The following is a 23,147-nucleotide window of genomic DNA, read 5'->3' on the forward strand; positions in this document are numbered from 1 at the left end:
TATAAGTCAAAGCACAGTAGAAAACAAGCAGAGGAGTGATGGGATTTCATGTATATTTGAAAAGCTCAATACTTCCTATGATTTAAATAACTGTAACATCCATCCCATGTTCTCTAGAAGATTTCTAGGACAGTTCATGTTGTATAAGGGAAGAGAAGAGTAGTGATGATACTTGGGATCACTGGAGATTCTACTTCTAAACATAGAGTGAGGCTGTTCAGAATCAGTCTTATACTCTGCTTTTATCCCACGCAAGAATCACAAGGAAGTTTTGTTCATTCATTCATTTATTCAATAAGTATTCAAAATTTTTTAAATTTTATATTATAGTTGATTCACAATGTTGTGTTAGTTTCAGGTGTACAGCAAAGTGATTTAGTTATACACATTCATATATCTATTCTTTTTCAGATCCTTTTCCCATATAAGTTATTACAGAGTATTGAGTAGAGCTCCTTGTGCTATACAGTTGGTCCTCTTTGGCTATCTGTTTTACATACAGCAATGTGCATATGCCAATTCAACCTTACTGAACACCTATTATGTGTCAGGCACTCTTCTGGGTACACTGAGAATCCAAAAGTGAGTTACAACATATAAGGTCCCTCCCCTCATGAAGCTGAAATTCTAGTGGTGGAGACATAATTAAACACATAGATAATGTTGGGTGGGATTATTGGTAGAAAGACACACAGTCGGGGACGAGTATAGAGGGTGATGGGAACATGGTACTTTAGGGAAGACCAGATCAGAGATATCAGTGAAGCGAGGGCGTGAGTCACAAGGGTATCTTGAGTGACTGCATTCAAGACAGAGCAGGGAGGGAGTGCAACTGCCCTAAGTGGGAGTGTGCTTGGTATGATCCAGGAGCACCGGTAGTGTGGCTGGAGTGGAGTCAGAGTGAAGAGGCAGATGAGGCAACAGTGGTTGCAGGGGCCAGACCATGAGGGCATTGCTGATGAGAGAAGGGGGTTCCTGGAGCCCAGTGGACCCATTACTGCACTGGCCAAGATGAACAACAGTGACTTGGATGAAGTTGGTGCAATAGTGCTGATGTGAAGCTCCCAGGTTCAGGTTATACTTGATGGTAGAGCCTATCCAGGTAAGAAACTGGAAGAAAGGAGTCAAGATTAACCACACGATTTTTGGCCTGAGTAACATGATGAACAGTGATTTCATTAACAGATAACACTGGGGCAAGGTGCCGATCTGAAAGAAATGAGAAATCAAGAGTTCAGTTTTAGACACACTGGATTTGACATTCCTATTAGATATCTAACAGGCGATCAGCTATACACACCAGGATTTCAAGAGAGAGGTCGATATTGGAGATGTAAGTTTGGCATGCAAATATATCCACATGTGTAGTTGGTATTTAAAACTATAGGAAAGGATGAAGTGAGATCACTTGAGGACTGAATGCTGCTGATAAACTGGACCTAGGGCTTTGGATCATGAAGTACATCAGTTTTCAGCAATGGGCCAAATGAGGAGGATTCAACAAAGGAAGCTGAGACAGAGCATAAAGGTAAGAGGAGAACCAAAGTTGGATTACAAAGCCATGTGAAGAAAGGGCTTTCCAAAAGAAGGAGCAGGCAACTTAAGCAGTCAGATTGTGAATATGACCTTCAACCTGGCAGTGTGGAGGTAACTGGTAACCTAAATAAGAGTAGTTTCAGTGGCATGAAAGGTATAAAAGGCTGAGTAGAAAAGGTTCAATAGAGAGAGTGGAGTGAGCATTAGAATCATGGAGACAGTCCTTGAAAAGTTGTGCTATAAAGGCAAATAGAAAAATAGGTGATGGCTGGAGAGTGATGTGGGATCAAGGGAGCTTGTGTTTTTGTTTTAAAAATGGGAGATATTCCAAGATATTGGTATGTTAATTACAATGACTCAGTAGAGAGGGGGGAAATCATGGTGCAGGAGAGACGGGAGATGACTGCCGAAGCAATTGAGGAGGTGAGAGAGGTGGTTACTCCAGGCAGGAGTGGCGTGGCAGGCCTCACATAGGAGCACAGACACTGCATCCCTTGTAGCACGAGGCAGTACAGAGCACACAGCACACACGCAGTGAGAAGACAGCTGTGATGGTGGGGGACACGGGTATTCTCTTCTGATTTATTCCATTTCCTTGATGAAACAAGCTAAGTCCGTGGCTAAATGGAAGAAGGAATTGCTGAGAAAAGAATGTATGAAATGGTTTTTCAGAGAGTTAAGGTTATCAATTGACTAGATAAATGGAGTGAATTGTCGAGGGGCACAAAAGGCCCATTTGAGGCCCATGGTCATAATTGTTACATGAGGCCAATCAGCAGAGTTGTGAGTTTTATCAGCTATATTCAGCCCTTCATGTTCAGACAAGCATGAGATAGATGGAGAGTTGAATTAAACCAAGATATGTGTGTGTGTGTGTGTGTATGTGTACAAGATGAAAGGAAAAATAGGCAAGAGAGTTGAAAGTATATAGAAAGAGTGATTATAGTGATGGATCAAGGGATTTGAAACCATTAGGGGATGATAGAAAGTGAAAAGTTGACTAGGTCAAAAGATTGGAAGCCTAAATAGGTTTGATGACTTGTTACAGGGAAGAGACTAGAGGAGGTACAAGTGTGTGATGTTTAATATAGCAGTTACAGAGGGTCAGGTTCTGGGGCATGACCATAGGCATGGGAGGCCAAGATGGGATTCACTGGAGGACAAGATGAGGAGGTGGGGAGGGCAGGGTATTAAAGGATCACCTACGTGGATGCTGAAGTCATCAGGGATGATTCAGATCTGTTTGTGGTAAGAAAGATGGTGATAAGCAAGCTAAACTCTGAAAATCCTTAGGGAGAGGGAGTAACAAGAAAAATAGACTGCGATATGGAGGTGTAGTGAATGATAGTCCTGAGGGTTCTGACCTCAGAGGGGCCAGAGGTTAGAGAGGAAGGAGGACCATTGGTCCTAGAGAAGACTGTGGGGGAGACACATCCTCAGAAGCTGCCAAGTTGTGCTTAGGACCAAAAGGTGAGGTGGACTCCTGAGAATAGATTGAGGTTATAGATGTTCTTGCCAGGACTGATCATGAGATTCAGAGGGCATGATGGAGCATAAGTGGAGAGGAGGGCTCAGGTTGGGGGATGTCCAGGGTCTGGGGTGAGAGTCTGAGAGAGGAGGAAGACAGATGTTCAGGCAGACTTGGGGTACATTTTGGAGGCTGGTGTCTCAGCTTAAACTGATAAAAGAAGGACTGTAATAGCATGGAGTGGGTTTTACTAAGAAGACAGAGCTATGTAGAAGCCCCCTCTCCAACCCTCTAGTGGGCTGTGTTAAAGTTGAAGAAGAATTGGCCTTATCCATTCATGAAAGGTAGACCTGGATGAATAACCCCGTGGTCCCATTAATGTCCCTTTCTAGCCTTTGACCTGACCAACTTTTCTCTATCATTCCTCCAGGGCCTCGTTGTCCATCTTAGATCCCTAGATCCATCACTAGAATCACTCCCTTGCATGTCATGTCTTCAGCTCACTTATTGCCTCCTCTCTGTGCTCATGGCCATTCAGAAGATCATCAACTCTTACCTGATTTTCTTGCATAATTAGTCTTCCCATCCTCATTCTCCACTCTGCTCCCTGATTCATCATCTATGCTGCTTGCATGAGTACAAATCATATCATTCCACTGCTTAAACTCCTTCAGTGGTTCCTGACTATACATGGGGTATGGCTCATCTCCCATTCAGGGAGGTAGTGTGATGCATGGGAAAGAACCCAAGAGTCTGAGCTCAGCTCATGGCAAGGCTTTGAACAACTTACCAAACTTCTCTGAGCTCTAATTAGTTCCTTCTAAAATCATTGAACAATCAGAATAATTTCTACTGTGAAGGATTTCTGGGAAGATCTAATAAGAAAATATATAGACAGCATGAGCAACTGGACCTTGAAAAGGAATAATTCTTCTGCTTAACAAGATGGGAAGGCAATTGAAGACCTACTGTGCCTGTTGTCTTCTTAGTTTTAGCTCCAAGCAATCCTTTTACACTCTTCTCAACCCTTGCTTCCCCCGCTGCCCTGGCCCCTGTCACAACCCTTCACTAACCATTTATACCATTTTCTTGTGTCTCCCTTCCCCAGCACCTGCTCTTTTTTGCTTGCAATGGTTGTCTGTTTACCTGAGTGGCTCTTCCTACCCCTTCTTTGTTTGGCTCAAAAAGGTAACTCTTTCATGAAGCCATTCCTGACTGCCAAGGTAGTTAAATGCCCCTCTTCGGTATTTCAAGCATGCCTCCTTTATAGGGATTGTCATTTGAACTGAGTGCTCATTAACAAGAGGACCTCTGAGACTCTGAGGTCCTTATGGGAGGGACTGGGTCTTAGGCATCTTTGGTTCCCAGTAGGAGTACAGAGCTTGCCACATTATGGGTCATGAGTCAAGGTTCATTGGGTGAATGAGTCACGGACCCCACTTATCACAAAGGTTGGGCTCAGTGTGTGTGCAACTGCATGTGAGCATGTTAAGTTGAAAGAAAAAGGTAGCTTGAATGTCAGGACTGTCTGCTAAGAGGATTCTGGTGAAGGATAACAGAGCTCTTAAAAACAAGACACTGGATCCAGTGTAGACCCATGGGCATAGTAAAAGGACAGTAACACTCCCAAGATGCTCTGTTTCTTGTTGTAATACATCTCTACATTTTCATCTCTACCTGCTTCACCTTCCTGCTTCTCTAGTTCAAGTTCTTGCCTCTGTTTATTCTAGACTTTCTGTATGCCACGGACTTCAGCCTGCATTTAGCTTTTTCTTGCTCTGAAGCTGGACCTGGCTGAACGTTACCTTTCTGTTTTGTCTCAGCCAGTGCCATCAGGACAAAGAGCCCTCTCTTGTTCACTGTAGCAGTCTCAGTTCCTGGTACATGCTGCTAAGTCGCTTCAGTCGTGTCTGACTCTGTGCAACCCCATAGACGGCAGCCCACCAGGCTCTGCTGTCCCTGGGATTCTCCAGGCAAGAACACTGGAGTGGGTTGCCATTTCCTTCTCCAGTGCATGAAAGTGAAAAGTAAAAGTGAAGTAGCTCAGTTGTGTCTGACTCTTATCGACCCAATGGACTGCAGCCCACCAGGGTCCTTGGTCCATGGGATTTGCCAGGCAAGAGTACTGGAGTGGGCTGCCATTGCCTTCTCCTCCTGGTACATAGTAGGTGCTTTAGTTACTCTGAATTTCATAAGTCTCCCTAATTACCCCTTAAGTTTTCCCTCACCTGGCCAGTATCATAGTTCTGAATTCCCCAGAGGAACCTGGTTCAGGATTCACCTTAGTCCAGCACAAAGACGGGGAGTTATCTCAGCCATGGCTTCCTGGACTCACCTCTTTAGCAAGGACTGTGGTGACAGTGAGAGGTGGGCAGGCACTCAAATCCTGTCTGTTATACGCCTGTAGATGCACATCCTAGAACTAGAGTCGCTGTCCATCTCCTCCAAAGAGGGGCCACCATCCTCAGAAGCTTATTCTTGGAATTCCTGAGTCACAGGTGGGAAGATGACTTGTTCAGTTTCCACTGGGCTACTTGACCTGGAGTTATTTCTGTTTGGGAGCACCATGGGTGCTCCCCATGGGCTATATAGTTCAGAGAACCATGAAAAAAAAGGGCATTTAGTGTCTTATTCCACCTCTCAGTATAACCCAGTCCTTGCTAAAGGGCATACCCTAGACCAGGGAGCAAAGGGAGGTGTTGGCATCCCATCCCATGGCTCTGCTCCCTCCATATGGTTGACCTGACCATTCCATCCTGATAGTAATGGTACCCCACTGGAGACCACCTCTTTGCTTTAACACCCAGCACTTGCAAATCCAGACAGCACCCCCACACCCCACCCCCCCACAGTAGCACACCCTTGCGAGCTCAAACTCTACTGCTGGTGCTGCAGCCCCTGCCACCTGCTTCCTCTACTGAAGGCTCCTTTACAGGGGATGAGCTGGCTTCCAGCGCAGTCAGTATTCTGGGTGGAGGTAGGTGGGGGTGAGGGGGTCTGCCCACCTGCTCAACTTTGGTGAAGGAAAAACTCTCGAGTCAATCTGCCGGTTTCTTGTTTCTCTAAGCAGAGGTGCTCTTACTTTCTACCCTTTGTTAGCAACTTCTTTTCACTAACGGCAAGAAAGAGGCACCCTACCCACTTTTGTTTATCTAACACATGCCCAAGACCCCACTGAACACCCCCTCTGGTGCAAGGTTTGCCGTGGGCAGTACGTATCTCTGTTCCAGGATGTGTCACGTTAGACTGCAGCTGTTTCTGCGCCTGTCTCCACCTCCCCACACGCAACATCGGGCTTAGGCAGCAGGGAGTGTCATACGCATACAGTTCCAGGTCTCTTCGCGGTGCTGGGTGTGTGGTGAGACACCCACTAAAGTGCCTGATGGGGCTGGCAGGCTGCCTGGTTTAATGGGAGAGGAACTTCCTCAAGTGAGAAGACAGGGACTGGGTTTCAGCCTTGATATTTACTATTCCTGTGACCTTGAGACGTTAGTTATTAAACTCCATGACCTGGATTTACCAACTATTTGACTCACCTGTACAGGACTGAGATTCAGCTGACTCGGCCACCATACAGTGGTGAGTCATCTTCATGTAGTCTGCTATGTGCCGCTCTAACCACCTTTATCCCTTTCCTGGAACCCCAGGATCTCCCCGAATAGTAACCAGAGGACTGATGCACGTTGGGATCATTGCACCTCACTATGGCCCTATAGCTGACACTTCTTCTGATTAGTGAGCACACCCCTGTCCCCTCCCTGCTGATACACACTGTGAATAACATATGGTGAATATCACCCCTTACTCTGCTGTAGGATCGGGTGGCACCAAATGATATGGTTTACATGAAAACACTTTGCAAACTGGAAAGGGCTGAACACAGATTCATCCTATCCGTAATTCCTGGGAAGGGATAAAAGCCCAGAAGAGGGCAGGGGCGTATTTTGTAGTTGTAGCTCATGTGTGCATGCTAAGTCACTGCAGTTGTGTCCGACTCTTTGCAGACCCTATGGCCTGTGACCTTCCAGGCTCCTGTGTCCTAGAGATTCTCCAGGCAAGAATATCAAAATTGGTTGCCAGGTCCTCCTCCAGGGGATCTTCCCCATCCAGGAGTTGAACCTGTACCTCTTCTATCTCCTGCACTGGCAGGCAGGTTCTTTGTCACTAGCGCCACCTGGGAAACCCCAGTTGTGACTCACCCTCTACTTAATTGAAGACTGAGGAAGGAATTGGCGGGGAGTCTGAGAGGCTCCTGAACTGCCTGAAAAGAACCCACACACAATTTTGCATAGACCTCAGGATGGCAAGAGGGAGCTGTTCTCATAAGCATCCTTAAAGTGACTTGTCCAGATTCCTGCCTGTAGCAGCCTGGGATTCAATTTGCAGCTCTTTGAATCCCACACACTCTCAGATGTGCTTCTCTGGCCAGCCCTATCGCCACAGTTAGAAGCCCATTTTACTGGAGCTTAGCTGTGCAGCAAGCCAGCCCCCCTCCCCACCAGGTAGGATGGGAGCAGCCAGAGAGTGAAGGGCAAGGGGAGGAGAGCAGGCTCACCCGAATGAGGCTTTGCACAATCCGGCATTTATGGAAAATTGGATGTGCTAATGAACCTGAGATCCATCAGGGCTTTCTGAAGGCAGGATGGTTTCTGTCAACAGACCAATTAGCACACAATTATTTTCTCTTTCTGAAAGCTTATCTGAGGCTCTCTTTGAGCTGCACTTTCCATTACCTCTGCTGGCCCTCTTTATAATCCACCAAAGCTGTCTGCCTCTTCTACAGGGAGAGACACAGGGTTTCCTGGACCAACCTGCCAGGGACTCTGGGACTTTCATCACTCCACAGGTTCGGGGGTCCTTGGCTCATCCTGCTTGTCAAGTCAGTGCTCAGGCACCATCTCAAGAGGACCCTCTACAGCTCCCCTCCTGCTTCCCACCTCCTTGCTTCTCTGGGAGGTCAGAGGTGGCTCAGGGCAGAGGAGCCATGGAAAGGGCAGTGACTCTGGGATCTGGTAAAACCTGAGTGAGCCTTCCTCACTTGTGGAGATCTGGCTTGAATCATTCCCTCTAACAAGAAATGAACAGGGGGATCGCAGTTTCTATCTGTTCCTTGTTCCCATCCTTGTGCTGCAATTAACAAAGTAGAGCTACACACACCCTTTCAATGACTCACCTAATTGATTATTCTCTTTAGAACGGATCTTCGGAAATGGGCAAGTAAAGGTCAGAAAATTGCATGGGAGCCGGCCCTAGAATGTTGAACAAGATGGTGGTGGGGTTGGGGAGGGGGCAGATGAATCAGTGGTAGGGAGGGAGGGACAGAGTGGAATGAAAGAGCGGAAAGTTGCTGTGCTCTGTTCGCCCCCTTGGGAGTTGTCCTACTTCTGCATAAGGCATGTAGCTTTCTCCCTGCATGGACCCAATGCTGGGAGTGGGTGGGTAGAAAAGCCAGTGCAGAACTCAGTGGCAGTGTGGTGGCCAGCTTACCTGGAGGCGGGGACAGGCAGACCTCCCAAATACCACACACCCCCATCCCACTCTGTCTTTCAGCCCACTCCATTCCAAGAGAGACAGGCTTCCCCGAATAGCTGGGCTAGTCCTTGGCCACAGCTCCTATAGGAATTTTTGCACCATATAGATAAAGAAAGCTTTACCTTGAAATAATCCTGGTTCTGCCTTCTCACTGCAGTAGCCAGTCGCCAACTCACTCAATACAGAGACATTATTCAGCACCAAGTGCCCACCTGTGGAGGGAGGGAGGCTCATGTGTAACACTGGGATTATGTCAGTATAAACATGTTTCCACTTGTCTGTAAACTCCTTATGGTTGTGACTGGCTCACTGTGAGTTTTGGATTCTCCTGGAATATTTCATAAATGAATAAATGAGTGAAAGAAAGAATGAGTGAGTCAAATGAACCATAGCCCTGCAGCTGACTGTGTGACCTTGAAGAAATCACTTAACCTATCTGGTCTTGATTTCCTCATCTGTAATCATAATATCTAAAGTCTTCTGATACAATGCACAAATTAGATGACTCGTGAGAACCTACTATATAGCAGGGAACTCTATACAATGCTCTGTGGTGACTTAAATGGGAAAAGAAATCCAAAAAAGAGGGGATATGGGTATATTTATAGCAGATTCACTTTGCTGTACAGTAGAAATTAACACAACACTGTGAAGCAAATATATTCCAATAAAAAATAAAAGAAGTCTATACAATTTGTCTTATGCCTTGTTCACCTTCTGCAGAGAGGGTAGATCACTAAAATGTTTTGGATGAACTGGTCTGTTGACACTTGTTTTTTAGAGTGATGTCATCTACATGCATTTAACTCCATTTTCAGCAGCCCTTTGATATGCCCTCAAAGGAGACACTGGGGCCAGGAACTGAAGTCTGAGGATTCAGAAGTCAAAATCCTGTCTCATCTACTCAATAGTGCTGAGTCTTTGGGCCCAGTATCTTCCTAAACCTTGTATCTTTCCCTGAAACATGATAGTAGTGCAATCTGTCTCAGAGTTAGTGTGAAGGTTAAATGGGACGATCTTGGAGGATGAGCCTGGGAACTGTAAAGGGGTTTCCTGCCTCTGTCATGGCCTTGATCCTATTCCCCATCCAGGCTGGGTCTTGCTGCTTTTCATGCCCAGGATCTATTGCTTGCCCTGTAGTCTTTCTCTTCCAATTCTCCTCTTCGCTCTTATCCTTTAAGACCAATTTATGGATCACCTCCTCCATGAAGCCTTTTCCTACTACTTTAAGCAACAACGTTTTTTTCCCTTCTCTCTCTTCACTGTATTAGTATCACACCATCTCTCATTTACTGTGTTCCAAATGTAGTTTTCAGGACTAACTATACTAAATTCTCTTTAATGATGTCACTTACACTTTGGAATTCACTGTGATAACTGGCAGAGTGGCAGACACATTACATCTCACACTATCAAGCCCATATGTTGTAGATCATGCCGCCCCTTCTTTTTCTGAGAGTACTTCCCCTCCATTCTCTTCCTGTCCATGTTTTACTCATCTTGAAGGAACAACTCAGTTGCTCTCTCCTCTGAAACTCCTTCCCTTGCTTAGAATTGCACTTTCCTCAGGGCTCATTATGACACGTTGCCTCTTCCCCACCTGGAGGTGTATCAATCAGTTGGGTATGTACCTGTCTTCCCATAGGTTGTAACCTCCTGGAGGATACACAATATAACCTGTACATCTTTGTGTCTACCTCTCCACCCCTCAAAGCCTGAAACATATTACTCACACACACTCTAATTTATTGAGTACGTATTAGGTGCCAGCCACTGCGTTAATTGCTGTTGACAACCTCATGAGCAAAATAACTATGAGTTGACCTCTATGGAGCCTTTCATGTGTGGAGGACTCAGGCTTTAAATACTTGCAGAAAAGGATGAAAAACTCCAAGTCATCTTCTTGCTGCAGAGCAGAGGTGCCTGGAGCTAGGCGAGAAGGTCAGAGGTATCAGAGCCCACTTCCTTGAAGAACTCTGAGAAAGGCACTCTATGAATGTTTGATAAATTGCAGGGAATTGAACAGTGGCTGCCCAATAAATACCAGTTGATTGGTTGATTGATTGTTGGCAGAGCCTCCAGAGATCCTGAAAAGAAAGGGCCTCAGGTCCCCATCAGTCTTATTACATAATTATTTCAGTGCATTTAAAGCTCCCCATTTTTCATCTTATACTTTAAACATCAGGGAAAAACTGATAGTCCAACTTTATAATATTTTAACATGACTCTGTGGTGTTTTGGAATATTACATAGCTATAAGAGATTATGTATATTTAATATACTTATTAAAATATGCAGTAAGCCCACGGCTGATTTTCTCTAAGGACGTCTCAGTGCCGAGGTGGAACTTAAATGTTTAATATTAATAATAATACTCATAACTCATATTTCTCTAGTGTGTTTCATCTTTGGGATCCCTAAAGCCTGTGAGCACCACATCAAGTGGCTACAGCTGGGCTGGCCAGTGGGCTGACAGCATCTGCATCTGGCCTCCGGTCTTTCTCTGGGGGAGGAGATGGGGGAACTTCAGTGTGGAGGCTCAGCTTCCTCTTCCTATACTGAGTTTCTTTTTTTCAGACACAAAGTCCCCCTGGCTTCTCTGAAAGGCTTGCACTTCTGGACAGCTGCTGCTGCCAGCCCTACACCACTGATATTCCCCGTCTCAGAACAAGGGGAAAAGTGGCTTCATGCTCCCAGGGTAGGACGAGCCATGTCCTTCCTTGGGCCAGTCCAGGACAGGACACAGAGCCTGAGAATGGCTGACCGGAAGAGAGCAGGGCAAAGGGAAAGCCTTGGCTTGTTGTCTAAACCCGCCCTTCCTTCTCTAGGTCACGGAGACCAGAACTGGCCCCCTGGGCTGCAGCAACTACGACAACCTGGACTCAGTCAGCTCTGTTCTGGTACAGAGTCCAGAGAACAAGGTGCAGCTGCTCGGTAAGGTACCCTGTGGTGATTTCCACACTTTCCATAGCTGGTTAAAAAAAAGAAAAAGTTTAGATCACCCAAAGGAAAAGGTCCCATCTGCCCCATTTGGCTAAACCCTTCCAAAGACAAGAACTACCCCTAGTTCATTCTGAAGGAGATCAGCCCTGGGATTTCTTTGGAAGGAATGATGCTAAAGCTGAAACTCCAGTACTTTGGTTACCTCATGCAAAGAGTTGACTCATTGGAAAAGACTCTGATGCTGGGAGGGATTGGGGGCAGGAGGAGAAGGGGACGACAGAGGATGAGATGGCTGGATGGCATCACTGACTCAATGGACGTGAGTCTGAGTGAACTCCAGGAGTTGGTGATGGACAGGGAGGCCTGGCATGCTGCGATTCATGGGGTCGCAAAGAGTCGGACACGACTGAGTGACTGAACTGAACTGAACCCTTAGTTCTGGGACCTGTAATTAACAACTTCCCATCACTCTTTGGAGAAAACTTCTGGTTTTCATGGTTTACTTTACACCTCAATCATTGCTCAAACCACTTGACACCTGAATCCTCCTACCTCCCAGTCCTGCCCAAGATCTCTGTCACTATGCTACTGTAAGAGCACACCCATCCTTCTATGCCTTGATCTAGCTGGGCAATCTCCCTTGTTGTCCAAAGAACCCTCTGCTTTATCCTAAGGACACAGTGGGGAACAGCTGGTCTTTGCAGAGTGATCATGGGACATCGTCTCTAGCTCAACTAAGAGCTACACAAAACGTGGGGCTACTGGTTATCCTGAGAATGGTCCCTACCTTTTGTTACTAGTCTGCATCCTTCCGTGGGAGATCAAAGCCAGGAGAAGAGTTTGAAAGGAATGGGAGCCTCAACCGGGGACAGAACAAGCAGAAACAGAAAGGCAAAAGGAACAGGAATGACACTAGGTCTGGAGGCTGGGAGATAAGGGGATGCACTCAGGTGTTCCCCAAGCATCCCAGGGGCAGAGCTATGTAGATGGAGTCAGAGCTGTTTGGCAGTGGGGAACATTCATTCTTCTTAAGGCCTAATGGAATTGAACTCTGTTTAAGATATGATTGTCTTGGTATTATAAAATCAATAGCCCTCACCCAGGATCTACGATGACAAATTCCAGCCAACCTAAGTCAGATGCAACCCCTGAATGCTTTAGGCATCAAGAAACATAATAAAAAGGAGGAAAAGCCTCCTTTCTTAAAAGCCTCACAATGCAATTAGCATCCCTCTTCTCCTAGGTCCCTGGGTGGACTGGGTTTGTGTCTGGAAATTAGTGATGAGTGAAGTTCAGAGTGTCTGGTGGTTCATTTGGAATAGTTTATGCCATTTAATTTTATAGCCCATCACTCATGCAGACATTGCTCAGGGCACTTATTTTATAGCAATGGGAAATGTTATGGGGAGGAGGAGGGAGCTAATGGGGGAGGTGAGAGGAAAGGGCTTGGAGAGGGGTGAGTGTGGGAAGCAAGCACGTGTGGACAGGGTACATGGGGAGGGCTGCCCAAGTGCCACTGCAGGGACATCGTCAGGAAAGAGAAACGTAGGAGCAGTTCTGAACAGGAGTAGATCTCAAACAAGAGCAACAAACATCTACTACAGCTGCAATTCTAAGTTTTATTTTAAGGTCTGCTGACACCAGCATACATCCTTTGGACTCTGGTTTCCTGCCAAGGTCAAGGGTGTGACGATAAAGAGCCGGCAGATATTTGATGAAAGGGGAGCCCATCCCATCCAGAAGTCCTCTCGTCCCTCACTCTCCTGGCACAGTGTCTCCTAGGGTCCCTATTCAGGGAGCCTCCTGTGGGTCTTACCTCGAACCTGGCCAGCTTGCATCCCAAGGCATACCTGTGATTCACTGACCTCTTCATAGGCTTCCAACAGCCACCATGTCTAGCTAGAAGCCAACTAGGAGTCTATCCTGCTGCTGATAAACCAATGTCCACCACTCCAGCGGTGCTAGTATTAAAGAACCCGCCTGCCAATCAGGAGACACAAGAGACATGGTTTCAATCTCTGGATTGGGAAAAGGGCATGGCAACCCACTCCAGTATTCATGCCTGAGAAATCCTATGAACAGAGTGGCCTGGTGGGCTACAGTCCTTAGGATTGCAAGGAGTCAGACATGACTGAAGTGACTTCGCAAGCAGGCACCACAGATGGGTAGGAAAACTGAATCTTGGAGTAACTGAGTGGATTATATTCAAGACCAGAGGCAGCTAATTAGAAAGGAGCTGAGCATTTATATTTAACTTGGGGCATCTACCACCACCTTGTTTTCATATCTCATCAAGAGTGAAAGCCTGAGATGGGCAGCCAGTCTGACACCCCTTGGGTAGGACCCAAGGGGACAAGGGCACAGTCTGACACCAAGTGGCTTTACTAGCACTGTGACTTGGGCAGACCACTGTGCTCATGAGGATTGGACTTCCTCACCTATAAGAGCCTCGGTATGACCACAAGTGTTACCTGCAGTCATATATGGGAAGTATTACTTGGTGTCATACCTGGCCACTACATACCCACAACACCTGTCCGTACCTCCTAAGCAGGGCAGCCTCCTTGGTCTTCAGGATTAAGGTGGGAGGCCCAGGAGGGTCAGCATTTAGTAATATCCTAGGAGGCCCGCTGCTCATCTCAGAGAAGTTAGGGATAGAATGGCCCTTGGAAGCAGAGCAAAAAGTCCAACAAGCCTTGATGTTTTTCCCCCATGAGGACTCTAAGCTCTTCCTTTATCTGAAACACCGTTGCATTTCTATCCTAGAAATGCTGACGTGTAGCCAAGAAGCCCATTCATTTGATAGGCATGTTCTCAATTTGGCTGATGTGGGGGTTCAACCAAGCCTTGAGCTTTGACGTACCCCATCTGTCACAGGGGTAGCAGTAACCCTCTGTCCCAACCAGCTTAGCAGGATCGGGCCTGGGGTGCCCATCGTTGGACCCAGGATGTACAAGTCAGCAGAACTCCAGCCAGGGACTCTGCAGCCTCGAGTGTGGGAAGACGAGTACCCACGGGTCCTGCCCGGCAGTTTTCCCTGATCCATCTTTTCCTTAGGCCTGCAGGTGCTGCTGCCCGAGTACCTGCGTGAGCGCTTTGTGGCCGCTGCACTCAGCTACATCACTTGCAGCTCCGAGGGCGAGCTCATCTGCAAGGGGAATGACTGTTGGTGCAAGTGCAGCCCCACCTTCCCAGAATGCAACTGTCCTGACGCCGACATCCAGGCCATGGAGGACAGCCTGCTGCAGATCCAGGACTCCTGGGCGACTCACAACCGGCAGTTCGAGGAGTCAGGTGAGCAGTGGGTTGGCCCAGATTTCCTCCCTGTGAATGGGAGGAGGCCATGAGGTACTCCACGGGACACTCAGCTTGGTTCCTGACTCAGCCACATCACTGGCCTGTGACCTCTAGCAGGTTATATCACCACCCCAAGTCTCAGTCGTTTTCTTTTGTTGTATATGCAAATAGACCTAATACCTACCAAAGAGATGCATTTCAAGCTAAGGTAAATATAATCAAGGCCATAAACCTCATCTATCTTGTTTGCCACAGAGTCCACCGTCCCTGCACGTCAGGTGCACGGTGAATATTGGTTGAATGAGTGAGGTGCATAGCATGTTTCTAGAGTCACTAGTTCATGCTGGTGACTGCTTACTTAGTGCCAGTATAACTGATATCAGTGTCACCTTGAGACTTAGACTCAGAGGACTGGGTTTTGAGTTCTTATTCTGTGTTACAGATTGAATGTCTGTGTCTCTGCCCCCAATTCATATGTTGAAAATCTAATGCCCAAGGTGATGGTATTAGGAGGTGGGGACCTGGGGAAGTGATTAGGTCATGAGAGCAGAATCCTCATGAATGGGACTGGCACTCTCATATAAAAGGAGTCCCAGAGAGATCCCTTACCTCTTCCACCACGTGAGGATCCAGCAGGAATTCGGCCATTTTCAGCTCAGGAGAGGACCTTCACCAGAACCTGGCCACAGCCTCTTGACCTTAGACTTCCAGCCCCTGGAAATGTATTTTGGTTGTTTATAAGCCATCCATTCTGTTGTATTTTGCTGTAACATCTTGGGCAGACCTAATACTCTCTATTACTGACCCTTTGTATGACTGGTTTAGCCATGCAGCCACTCAGTGCCTCCATTTCTTCATCTGTAAATGTAGGAAAATGATAGCAATCGGTGGATGGAAGACTCATATGGAACAATGTGGATGAAATTATAAAGAACTCTGCATGATATACATTTCACTACTACATGAATAATAGTTATGTCTCAGAAAACAATATTGGATAAAACAAGGCAAATGAAAAAGGCTATGTGTTACATATTTATATTTATGTAATACTTATATATAATACTATAATACATTATTAACATAATGCATATTTAGTACTATTTACTTGATGTTTAAAAACATACTAGCCAATACTTAATATTTTCATGGATAAATGTATTCACAGAAAATGTTAAAAAATATATGATAACGATAAAGAAAACATTCAAGAGAGTAGTTACATCTAGATAAATACAGAGGGGAAGTTTAGGGCCTTCAAGTATATTTGCTTTGCCCATTTCTTCAAAAAAAATCTGAATTCAATATAGCAAGATGGCAAGATCTAGGTGGTGGACTTGTGGGAGTTTATTTTGATATTCTCTGTGCCATTTTGTATACTTAAGTGTTTTATAAGAAGAATTATGCATATCCTAGTTGTTAATGTCATTACTAGGTGTGATTTTTCCAGTTACCTGGGTGGGGGATGAAGAACCAGGGGCTGGAGAAATCAGGAATCAGAGTGGAGGACCCAGGCACTGCCAGCTCAAGTCTTAGACAAGGTATTCAGTAGCTGAGGAGAGTAGCAACCCTGGCTGCACTGGACCGGGGTGGTGGCATTGGGATGGTAGTATGGGAAGGTAGTTCAGACGGTAGTGGGATGCTCGAGTATGGAGGCAAGGACTATGGGCTCTCAGCACTGAGTTACTGCTAACGAGTGAAGGAGGGCTATTTGGACTGCTATCAGGAGACCTGATGGCTGCAGGTCCTAAGTGAAAGCAGATTTGTGGACAGAGATCTGAGCATGACTTCAGAAAACACATTGTTCCCAGGAAGCTCTGAGGAGAACTCAGACCTGTAGAAGGAACTAAGAACCAGAAAGCACTCTGCTTCTGGACTAACTTCAAAAAAGTATGGGTATCTAGCCAAGGTGCGTGTGTTCGTCGCTCAGTCACGTCCAACTCTTTGAAACCCCACAGACTGTAGCCCGACAGGCTCCTCTGTCCATGGGATTCTCCAGGCAGGAATACTGGATGGCTTGCCATTCCCTTCTCCAGAGGATCTTCCCCACCCAGGGACTGAACCCTGGTCTCCTGCATTACACGCAGATTCTTTACTGTTTGAACTACAGGAAGTCCTTAATCTGGTCAAGGGGTGAATCTCAAAAGAGAGGAAGGATGTGCTAGAGTCAGAGAGAAGGATGTTGGGGGGAGAGGCTGGTCTCAGGAACTGAAAGCCTTCTAAGACTTCTGAGGTGGGTATTCTGTCTTCTGTGCCCACATTTGCCAGTCTTGCCCACCCTCACCTTAACCAGCTTCCCTAAGGGGGCTGTGGTGTGATCCAAGAAGGTTGTGCGTAATTTATAAGGAGGTATTAATGGCAAAAGAGATGCGTCCCAAGGTCACTGGCCACATGGGTGGTGACAGAGATGTTTTTTGAAATTCAGAAGTATATTAGGGTAGAGGGGAAAGAATCCTGGAGCCTTATCTTATGGTATGTCAATCATAAACAGCTTTCTCAGTAAAGCTGTTTAAAAAGAAAGAAATCAAAAGTCCTGGGAGAATGGTGTGAAGCCTCCTGCCTCATACAGTGATGGATGGGCAAGCTGGGTCTTGGGGGTAGAGGGGGCTCTTGCCCACCCAGGGTCTGAAGGGCACCCCCTCAGCTCAGCCCATGTGTCCTTACCACAGAGGAATTCCAGGCCCTGCTGAAGCGGCTGCCGGATGACAGATTCCTGAACTCCACAGCCATCTCCCAGTTCTGGGCGGTGGACACCAGCCTTCAGCACCGCTACCAGCAGCTGGGAGCCAGCTTGCGAGTGCTGTTCAAGAAGACCCATCGCATCGTCCGCCGGCTCTTCAACCTCTGCAAGCGCTGTCACCGGCAGCCCCGCTTCCGTCTGCCCAAGGAGAGGTGAGCACCCCTGTGTCTGAGCCAGAGCCACGCCACCCACGAAAGTGGCTGAGGCCCTGGAGGGCCCCTGTCCAACACGGCAGAGCTGGGCTTGCGGACGCACATGTGGCCTTTCAGAGGCTCCCGTTATCTTGACCTACTTGCGCTTCAGTCTCAATTATGAGATGTGTCTGAAGTGAAAAAAAAAGAGAAGCTAATTTTACTTTTATATAAATTATAGTCGATTCGAATGTTACTCTAATAATACTCTAATTCTCACTCACTCATTTCCATTTTAATAAGTCTTTGAGGAAAGGAAAGGGTGGAGTTAAAGCTCACACACTGATTATGTATGATGAGAAACACACACAATAGATCATTTCCAACAGCAACTCTGCTCTGAGTCACAGGAGCGAAGGGAGCTGTGTCCTTAGGAACAGAGGGGGCTGGGTCATCACTGGCCTTCAAGCATCCATCACTCATTCACACATGCATTCAACAAGCCTTTGTTGAGTCTACCTTATATGGCCTAAGATTAAGCAGTGAGAGCATTTGTTAATTGGAAAGATATAATAAATATATAGGAACATCAAAGCTAGAAAATTATTACTATGCAGCAGCTACTTAATTTCATGTTGCGTGCTCAGTTGCTTCAGTTGTATTCAACTCTTGTGACCCCATGGACTGTAGCCCGCCAGGCTCCTCTGTTCATGGGGATTCTCCAGACAAGACTACTGGAGTGGGTTGTCATGCCCTCCTCCAGGGGATCTTGCCGACCCAGGTATCGAAGCAGCATCTCTCATGTCTCTTGCATTGGCAGGCAGGTTCTTTCCCACTAGCTCCACCTGGGAAGCTCAAATTCATGTTGGTAGAACATAAATCGAAGACATGTCCTAATAATAGCAAAGGTCCAAGAGAAAAGCCATCTGGGAGAAGGACGTCTTGACCAGATTGTCCAGGAGGAGAGGAAAGTGGGCTGGTGCTTGTGAGCCAGAGCCTTCCAGTAGAGGGTGCTGCCCTCACAGGAACCCAGAGGTGCACCTCTAACTGAGGCCCAGGTGACAAGGGACACATGAGTGGAGAGGACAGACCAGCAAGGGCTTTTGAGAAAGGTTTCCCCACCCCCCCTCCAAGTAATAGTTAAGAAATGCTTACCAGGCACCAGGAACAGTCCTAGTTTCTGAAGATGTGTTGGTGAAGAATGTAGTTCCCTGCTCTCGTGGCATTTGCAGGGGAGCCATCTCTGAACAAGTCAATGGTAAACAAACACAATCCATTTTGATACTGATCATGGCTGTGGATCACATCAAAGCAGCGTGATATGACAAAGAGGGGCTGGGTGGTGCTTTTGAGGGGAGTCATGGAAGACCTCTTTGAGGAGGTATCATAAGAACTGAAATGAGGGAGCCAACCATAGAGAAGTCCTGTCCTTGACCGGAGAGTTCTAGAAAGGACAGATCTGGATTGTGAAGAGGGAACGAGGTGGGCACATCATTGGGAAGTTTGGAGAGCCAGTTGTTGGAAGATCTTACGTAAGAGGCTGAAAACTAGATTGGATATGGAAGACATTGAGCTCTTCTGCAGGCTTTTGAATGAGGGAATGAGGTGGTACTTGGGAGGGATGAGTGCAAATCTGATGTCAGACCTTTCTGATGCTGATCCATCAGATACCCAGCTCCAGGCCGTGCTGGTCATCCCAAAGTGGTACAGTAGGGTTTCCCTCATTCAGAGAACCTGGGGCTCTTATCTTCCTCATCAACTTCCCTAGCAGTGTGTGGCTTCCTATGACTCTTGTTTCATTTCTGTCTCCCCTCCCACAGGTCCTTGCCCTACTGGTGGAACCGTATCCAGTCCCTCCTCTACTGTGGGGAGAGCACCTTCCCTGGAACCTTCCTGGAACAGAGCCACAGCTGCACCTGCCCCTACGACCAGTCTTCCTGCCAGGGCCCCATCCCCTGTGCCTTGGGCGAAGGGCCCGCCTGTGCCCACTGTGCCCCAGACAACAGTACCCGCTGCGGGAGCTGCAACCCGGGCTACGTGCTCGCCCAGGGGTTGTGCCGCCCCGAGGTAGCCGAGTCCCTGGAGAACTTTCTGGGGCTGGAGACAGACCTGCAGGACCTAGAGCTGAAGTACCTGCTGCAGAAGCGGGACAGCCGCATCGAGGTGCACTCCATCTTCATCAGCAACGACATGCGTCTGGGCAGCTGGTTCGACCCCTCCTGGAGGAAGCGCATGCTGCTCACCCTCAAGAGCAACAAGTACAAGCCTGGGCTGGTGCACGTGATGCTGGCCCTGTCCCTGCAGATCTGCCTCACCAAGAACAGCACCCTGGAGCCTGTCATGGCCATCTACGTCAACCCCTTCGGGGGCAGCCACTCTGAGAGCTGGTTCATGCCCGTGAGTGAGGGCAACTTTCCTGACTGGGAGAGGACTAACGTGGACGCAGCCGCCCAGTGCCAAAATTGGACTATCACCTTGGGCAACAGGTGGAAGACCTTCTTTGAGACGGTCCACGTTTATCTACGGAGCCGAATCAAGTCCCTGGATGACAACTCCAACGAGACAATATACTACGAGCCCCTGGAGATGACCGATCCCTCCAAGAACTTGGGCTATATGAAAATCAACACCTTGCAGGTCTTTGGTTACAGCCTGCCCTTTGACCCAGATGCCATCCGGGACTTAATTCTCCAGTTAGACTACCCATACACGCAAGGTTCCCAGGACTCCGCCCTCTTGCAGCTCATTGAGCTTAGGGACCGGGTCAACCAGCTTTCTCCACCTGGCAAGGTCCGGCTTGACCTTTTCTCCTGCTTGCTCCGGCATCGGCTCAAGCTGGCCAACAACGAGGTGGGCAGGATCCAGTCTTCTCTGAGGGCTTTCAACTCCAAGCTGCCAAACCCTGTGGAATATGAGACTGGCAAACTCTGTAGCTAATGGGGGACCCACTCCAGCACCGGGCAGGGAAGGGACCCATGAATCCAGGGTGCGGAGTTCATCCAAGCCCTGATCTTAGTGCCAACAGGGTGCTCCCTGAAGACTGTCAGAACCCAGCAGATGGGACCTCGGGGCTTGGACTGAAGCAGGCAGGAGAGAGAGAAGCAACCACTGCACACATGCACAACACACGTGCCCACACACACACACACACTCGCACCAGGAGGCGGCCACTCAGCAGCCCTGAAGCTGTAAAGTCGGTGCTTTCTCAAATGAATGCAGTTGAAGGAGAGGAGCCAAGGGAGAGATTCAGTGAAAGAACCAGCCAAACCCAGCAACACACAAATCCTTGAAAGTGATTCTTATCATTTAAGAGAACAACACAGAACAACAGGAGGGGTAGGAACACCACCTCCCCCTCCGTGGAGTCACTTTTGTATTCTTTTTAACCAGATTTCTTAAAATGGCGCTGTTTCGTGATTTCCCCACGTTGGTTCTTACTCTTTTGTATGCTGCCTCCACTGAGCTCTCCAGACACGGACTGCCCCTCAAGCTGGCTCCCTTGGGAAACAAGCGACAGCCCCCCCCACCCCCGGCCCCCGCCCACAGAGGACCGCTCAGGGCAGGCAGGCAGCCGTGTTTCCCACCCGCTCCCTTAGCTCCTCTGCTTCCTCGACCTCCCCAGTTTCAGGGCCTGGCTGCCTCCATGTTCTGCTCATGGGCCAGTCAGAGCGCCTCTTCCAACAGCATCTGTTCTGTCCAAGAAAGCAGCTCTGTCAAGTTAGAGACCATGTATAGGGAAATGTTTTTCTTTTTTTTAAGAAAAAAGAAAAAACCAACAAAAATATTTATTTTGTGATTGTTTTTCTTGTCAATCAGCTCCAGCAACATGAACATATGAGGTAAAACTGATCTGGTTTAATACATATATTTTTTAAAAAGACCTTTTTTTAGGGGAAAAATGAGAGCGAAAAGAAGAAAAGGATAGTTTCCTGGGCTGCTTGGATTTTTAAAAATTGCTCTGTGTGTGACATGTGGGTGTCCCATGGATGGAGGATATTGCTGTGTAGGAGGCTGGGTGATTAGTGAACACACAAGTGAAGACATGTCTGGCTTGACTGTGTGTGTGAGAGAGAGACAGAGAGGTTGAGATGGACATTCGATAAAGAATGGAGTGAGGCAGAACTCTTCCAGAGAATTATCAGCTCATCCCACACCTTTTATCCCAGGTGTGAGGGCTGACACAGGTCCTAGAACCAAGACCTCCTACTATCCAGAGAAGAGTATGAAAGCTCCTACTCTCTAGGAAAACTGCAGCCATTGGTCTAGGGTAGATGCCTGCCAAGGGTGGGGGGGGGGGGCTCCCCTTTGCCCACCATGCTGCGGACATCAGGAGACTTTTCCATACTCTGCATCTTATGGTCTGGGATCTCCATTTGCTAAAATTGGGAACCATGCAGTGATGGCCTTGGTTTTCTCCCTTCTGTCTGATGACTACTTCCCCAGCCTAAAAAGCAGGTTTGACATAAGCCACACAGAATAATTCATCATTCTGCCTTAGTGCCTCCCTCAGGTGGTATGAGAAGCATTTCATAGCAAATCTTTTGGAGAACAATTCCCTATCTATTCTCCACGTGATCCAAGTACAATGAGTAGGCATGACAACCCCCATTTTATTCAGGCAGAAGTCACCAGGTACATACTAAGTACCTCATTCCCTACCTGTGGTACATCTCGGTTGGTACAAAATGAACTGGGAGACAGAAAGGATGGTCATGTGTCTCTTCCCAGGGCTATCTACATTTATTGTTGTATAGAGAGAAGAATTCAGCATTCTATTACTATACCATCAATCCAAGAGGACCTGAAATCCTTGGTAGACATAAGCAGCCTAGGGCATTTCATTCTTTACAATTCCCCTAAAGGCTTTTAGTGTAGAAATCCAGAGTGATGGAATGATGTGGGGACGAACGCAGGTATTGGGTGCCTATTAATGCTTCAATCACTGCTTGCTCCAGGGAGTTTGTATCAAGTTCCTCTTCTGTGGAACATGGAGCCATCAGATGTCATTTTCATCAGTGGGGGTGTGGATGTGCCAGAGCAGTGTGCTTTTGTTGAGAAAGGGATTGCAACTAGTTGTAAGGCTTTGATAGCTTTCCTGGATGGGGTTTGAGAGGTGTAAGGCAGACAGGAGAGTCTGGTTGCCTGCATGCCATCAGAATGGGTGGGCAGAGGGTTTCACCCACAGATGAAAGGCACGTTGTACACAGCAATGTTCAGAGTGTGGAGGACAGCAATTGAGAAAGTGTTGTGCACAAAAGTAGCAGTTGGATCCTCAGTAGCATGAAGGTCATTGTCCCAGTGGGAACTGAGTCAGCATGTGAGGGCTCACATCCCGCCTGAGCCAGTGTCCCAGCTGAGGGTGGGGGAGACTTCAGCTGTCAGTCTCTGAATTGGAGAGCAGACCAGGGAAGAGCCCACCTACAGGGTTATTAGGAAGGATGCTACATCTCCGTATCTCAGACTCTGTCTTAGGAAAGCTCTGGGAAGATTCTGGTGTGAC

General features: G+C 47.5%; 1 protein-coding gene and 2 long non-coding RNA genes across 6 annotated transcripts in view; 1 reads left to right on the top strand and 2 right to left on the bottom strand.

Moving 5' to 3' along the window:
* The window catches only part of BRINP2 (BMP/retinoic acid inducible neural specific 2), a 143,071-nt gene extending 121,640 nt beyond the window's left edge, over positions 1-21,431 (top strand). Inside the window, exons 5-8 of the mRNA XM_027565416.1 lie at positions 11,365-11,470; positions 14,537-14,773; positions 17,446-17,668; positions 19,468-21,431. Coding sequence (XP_027421217.1) covers positions 11,365-11,470; positions 14,537-14,773; positions 17,446-17,668; positions 19,468-20,584 — 1,683 coding nt within the window. The 3' untranslated portion in view covers positions 20,585-21,431. The remainder of the gene's footprint in view (positions 1-11,364; positions 11,471-14,536; positions 14,774-17,445; positions 17,669-19,467) is intronic.
* Positions 426-11,358, bottom strand: LOC113906787. 4 transcript variants are annotated; one of them, XR_003514980.1, is made up of 5 exons: positions 10,270-11,358; positions 8,659-8,748; positions 7,560-7,653; positions 5,340-5,588; positions 426-1,110 (listed from the first exon to the last, which is right to left on the bottom strand). It is a non-coding gene; the product is annotated as an uncharacterized LOC113906787 (long non-coding RNA). The 4 variants fall into 4 exon arrangements; XR_003514982.1 differs by lacking the exon at positions 10,270-11,358 and adding an exon at positions 8,178-8,253 and having other exon boundaries at positions 8,659-9,115; XR_003514981.1 differs by lacking the exon at positions 10,270-11,358 and having other exon boundaries at positions 5,340-5,491; positions 8,659-9,115.
* Positions 14,717-17,528, bottom strand: LOC113906788. Its single transcript, XR_003514983.1, has 4 exons — positions 17,441-17,528; positions 15,582-15,634; positions 15,386-15,490; positions 14,717-14,803 (listed from the first exon to the last, which is right to left on the bottom strand). It is a non-coding gene; the product is annotated as an uncharacterized LOC113906788 (long non-coding RNA).
* Positions 21,432-23,147: the final 1,716 nt, after the last annotated feature.

This window comes from Bos indicus x Bos taurus, chromosome 16 (genome assembly GCF_003369695.1).
Source record: "Bos indicus x Bos taurus breed Angus x Brahman F1 hybrid chromosome 16, Bos_hybrid_MaternalHap_v2.0, whole genome shotgun sequence".
NCBI classification, from domain to species: domain Eukaryota; kingdom Metazoa; phylum Chordata; class Mammalia; order Artiodactyla; family Bovidae; genus Bos; species Bos indicus x Bos taurus.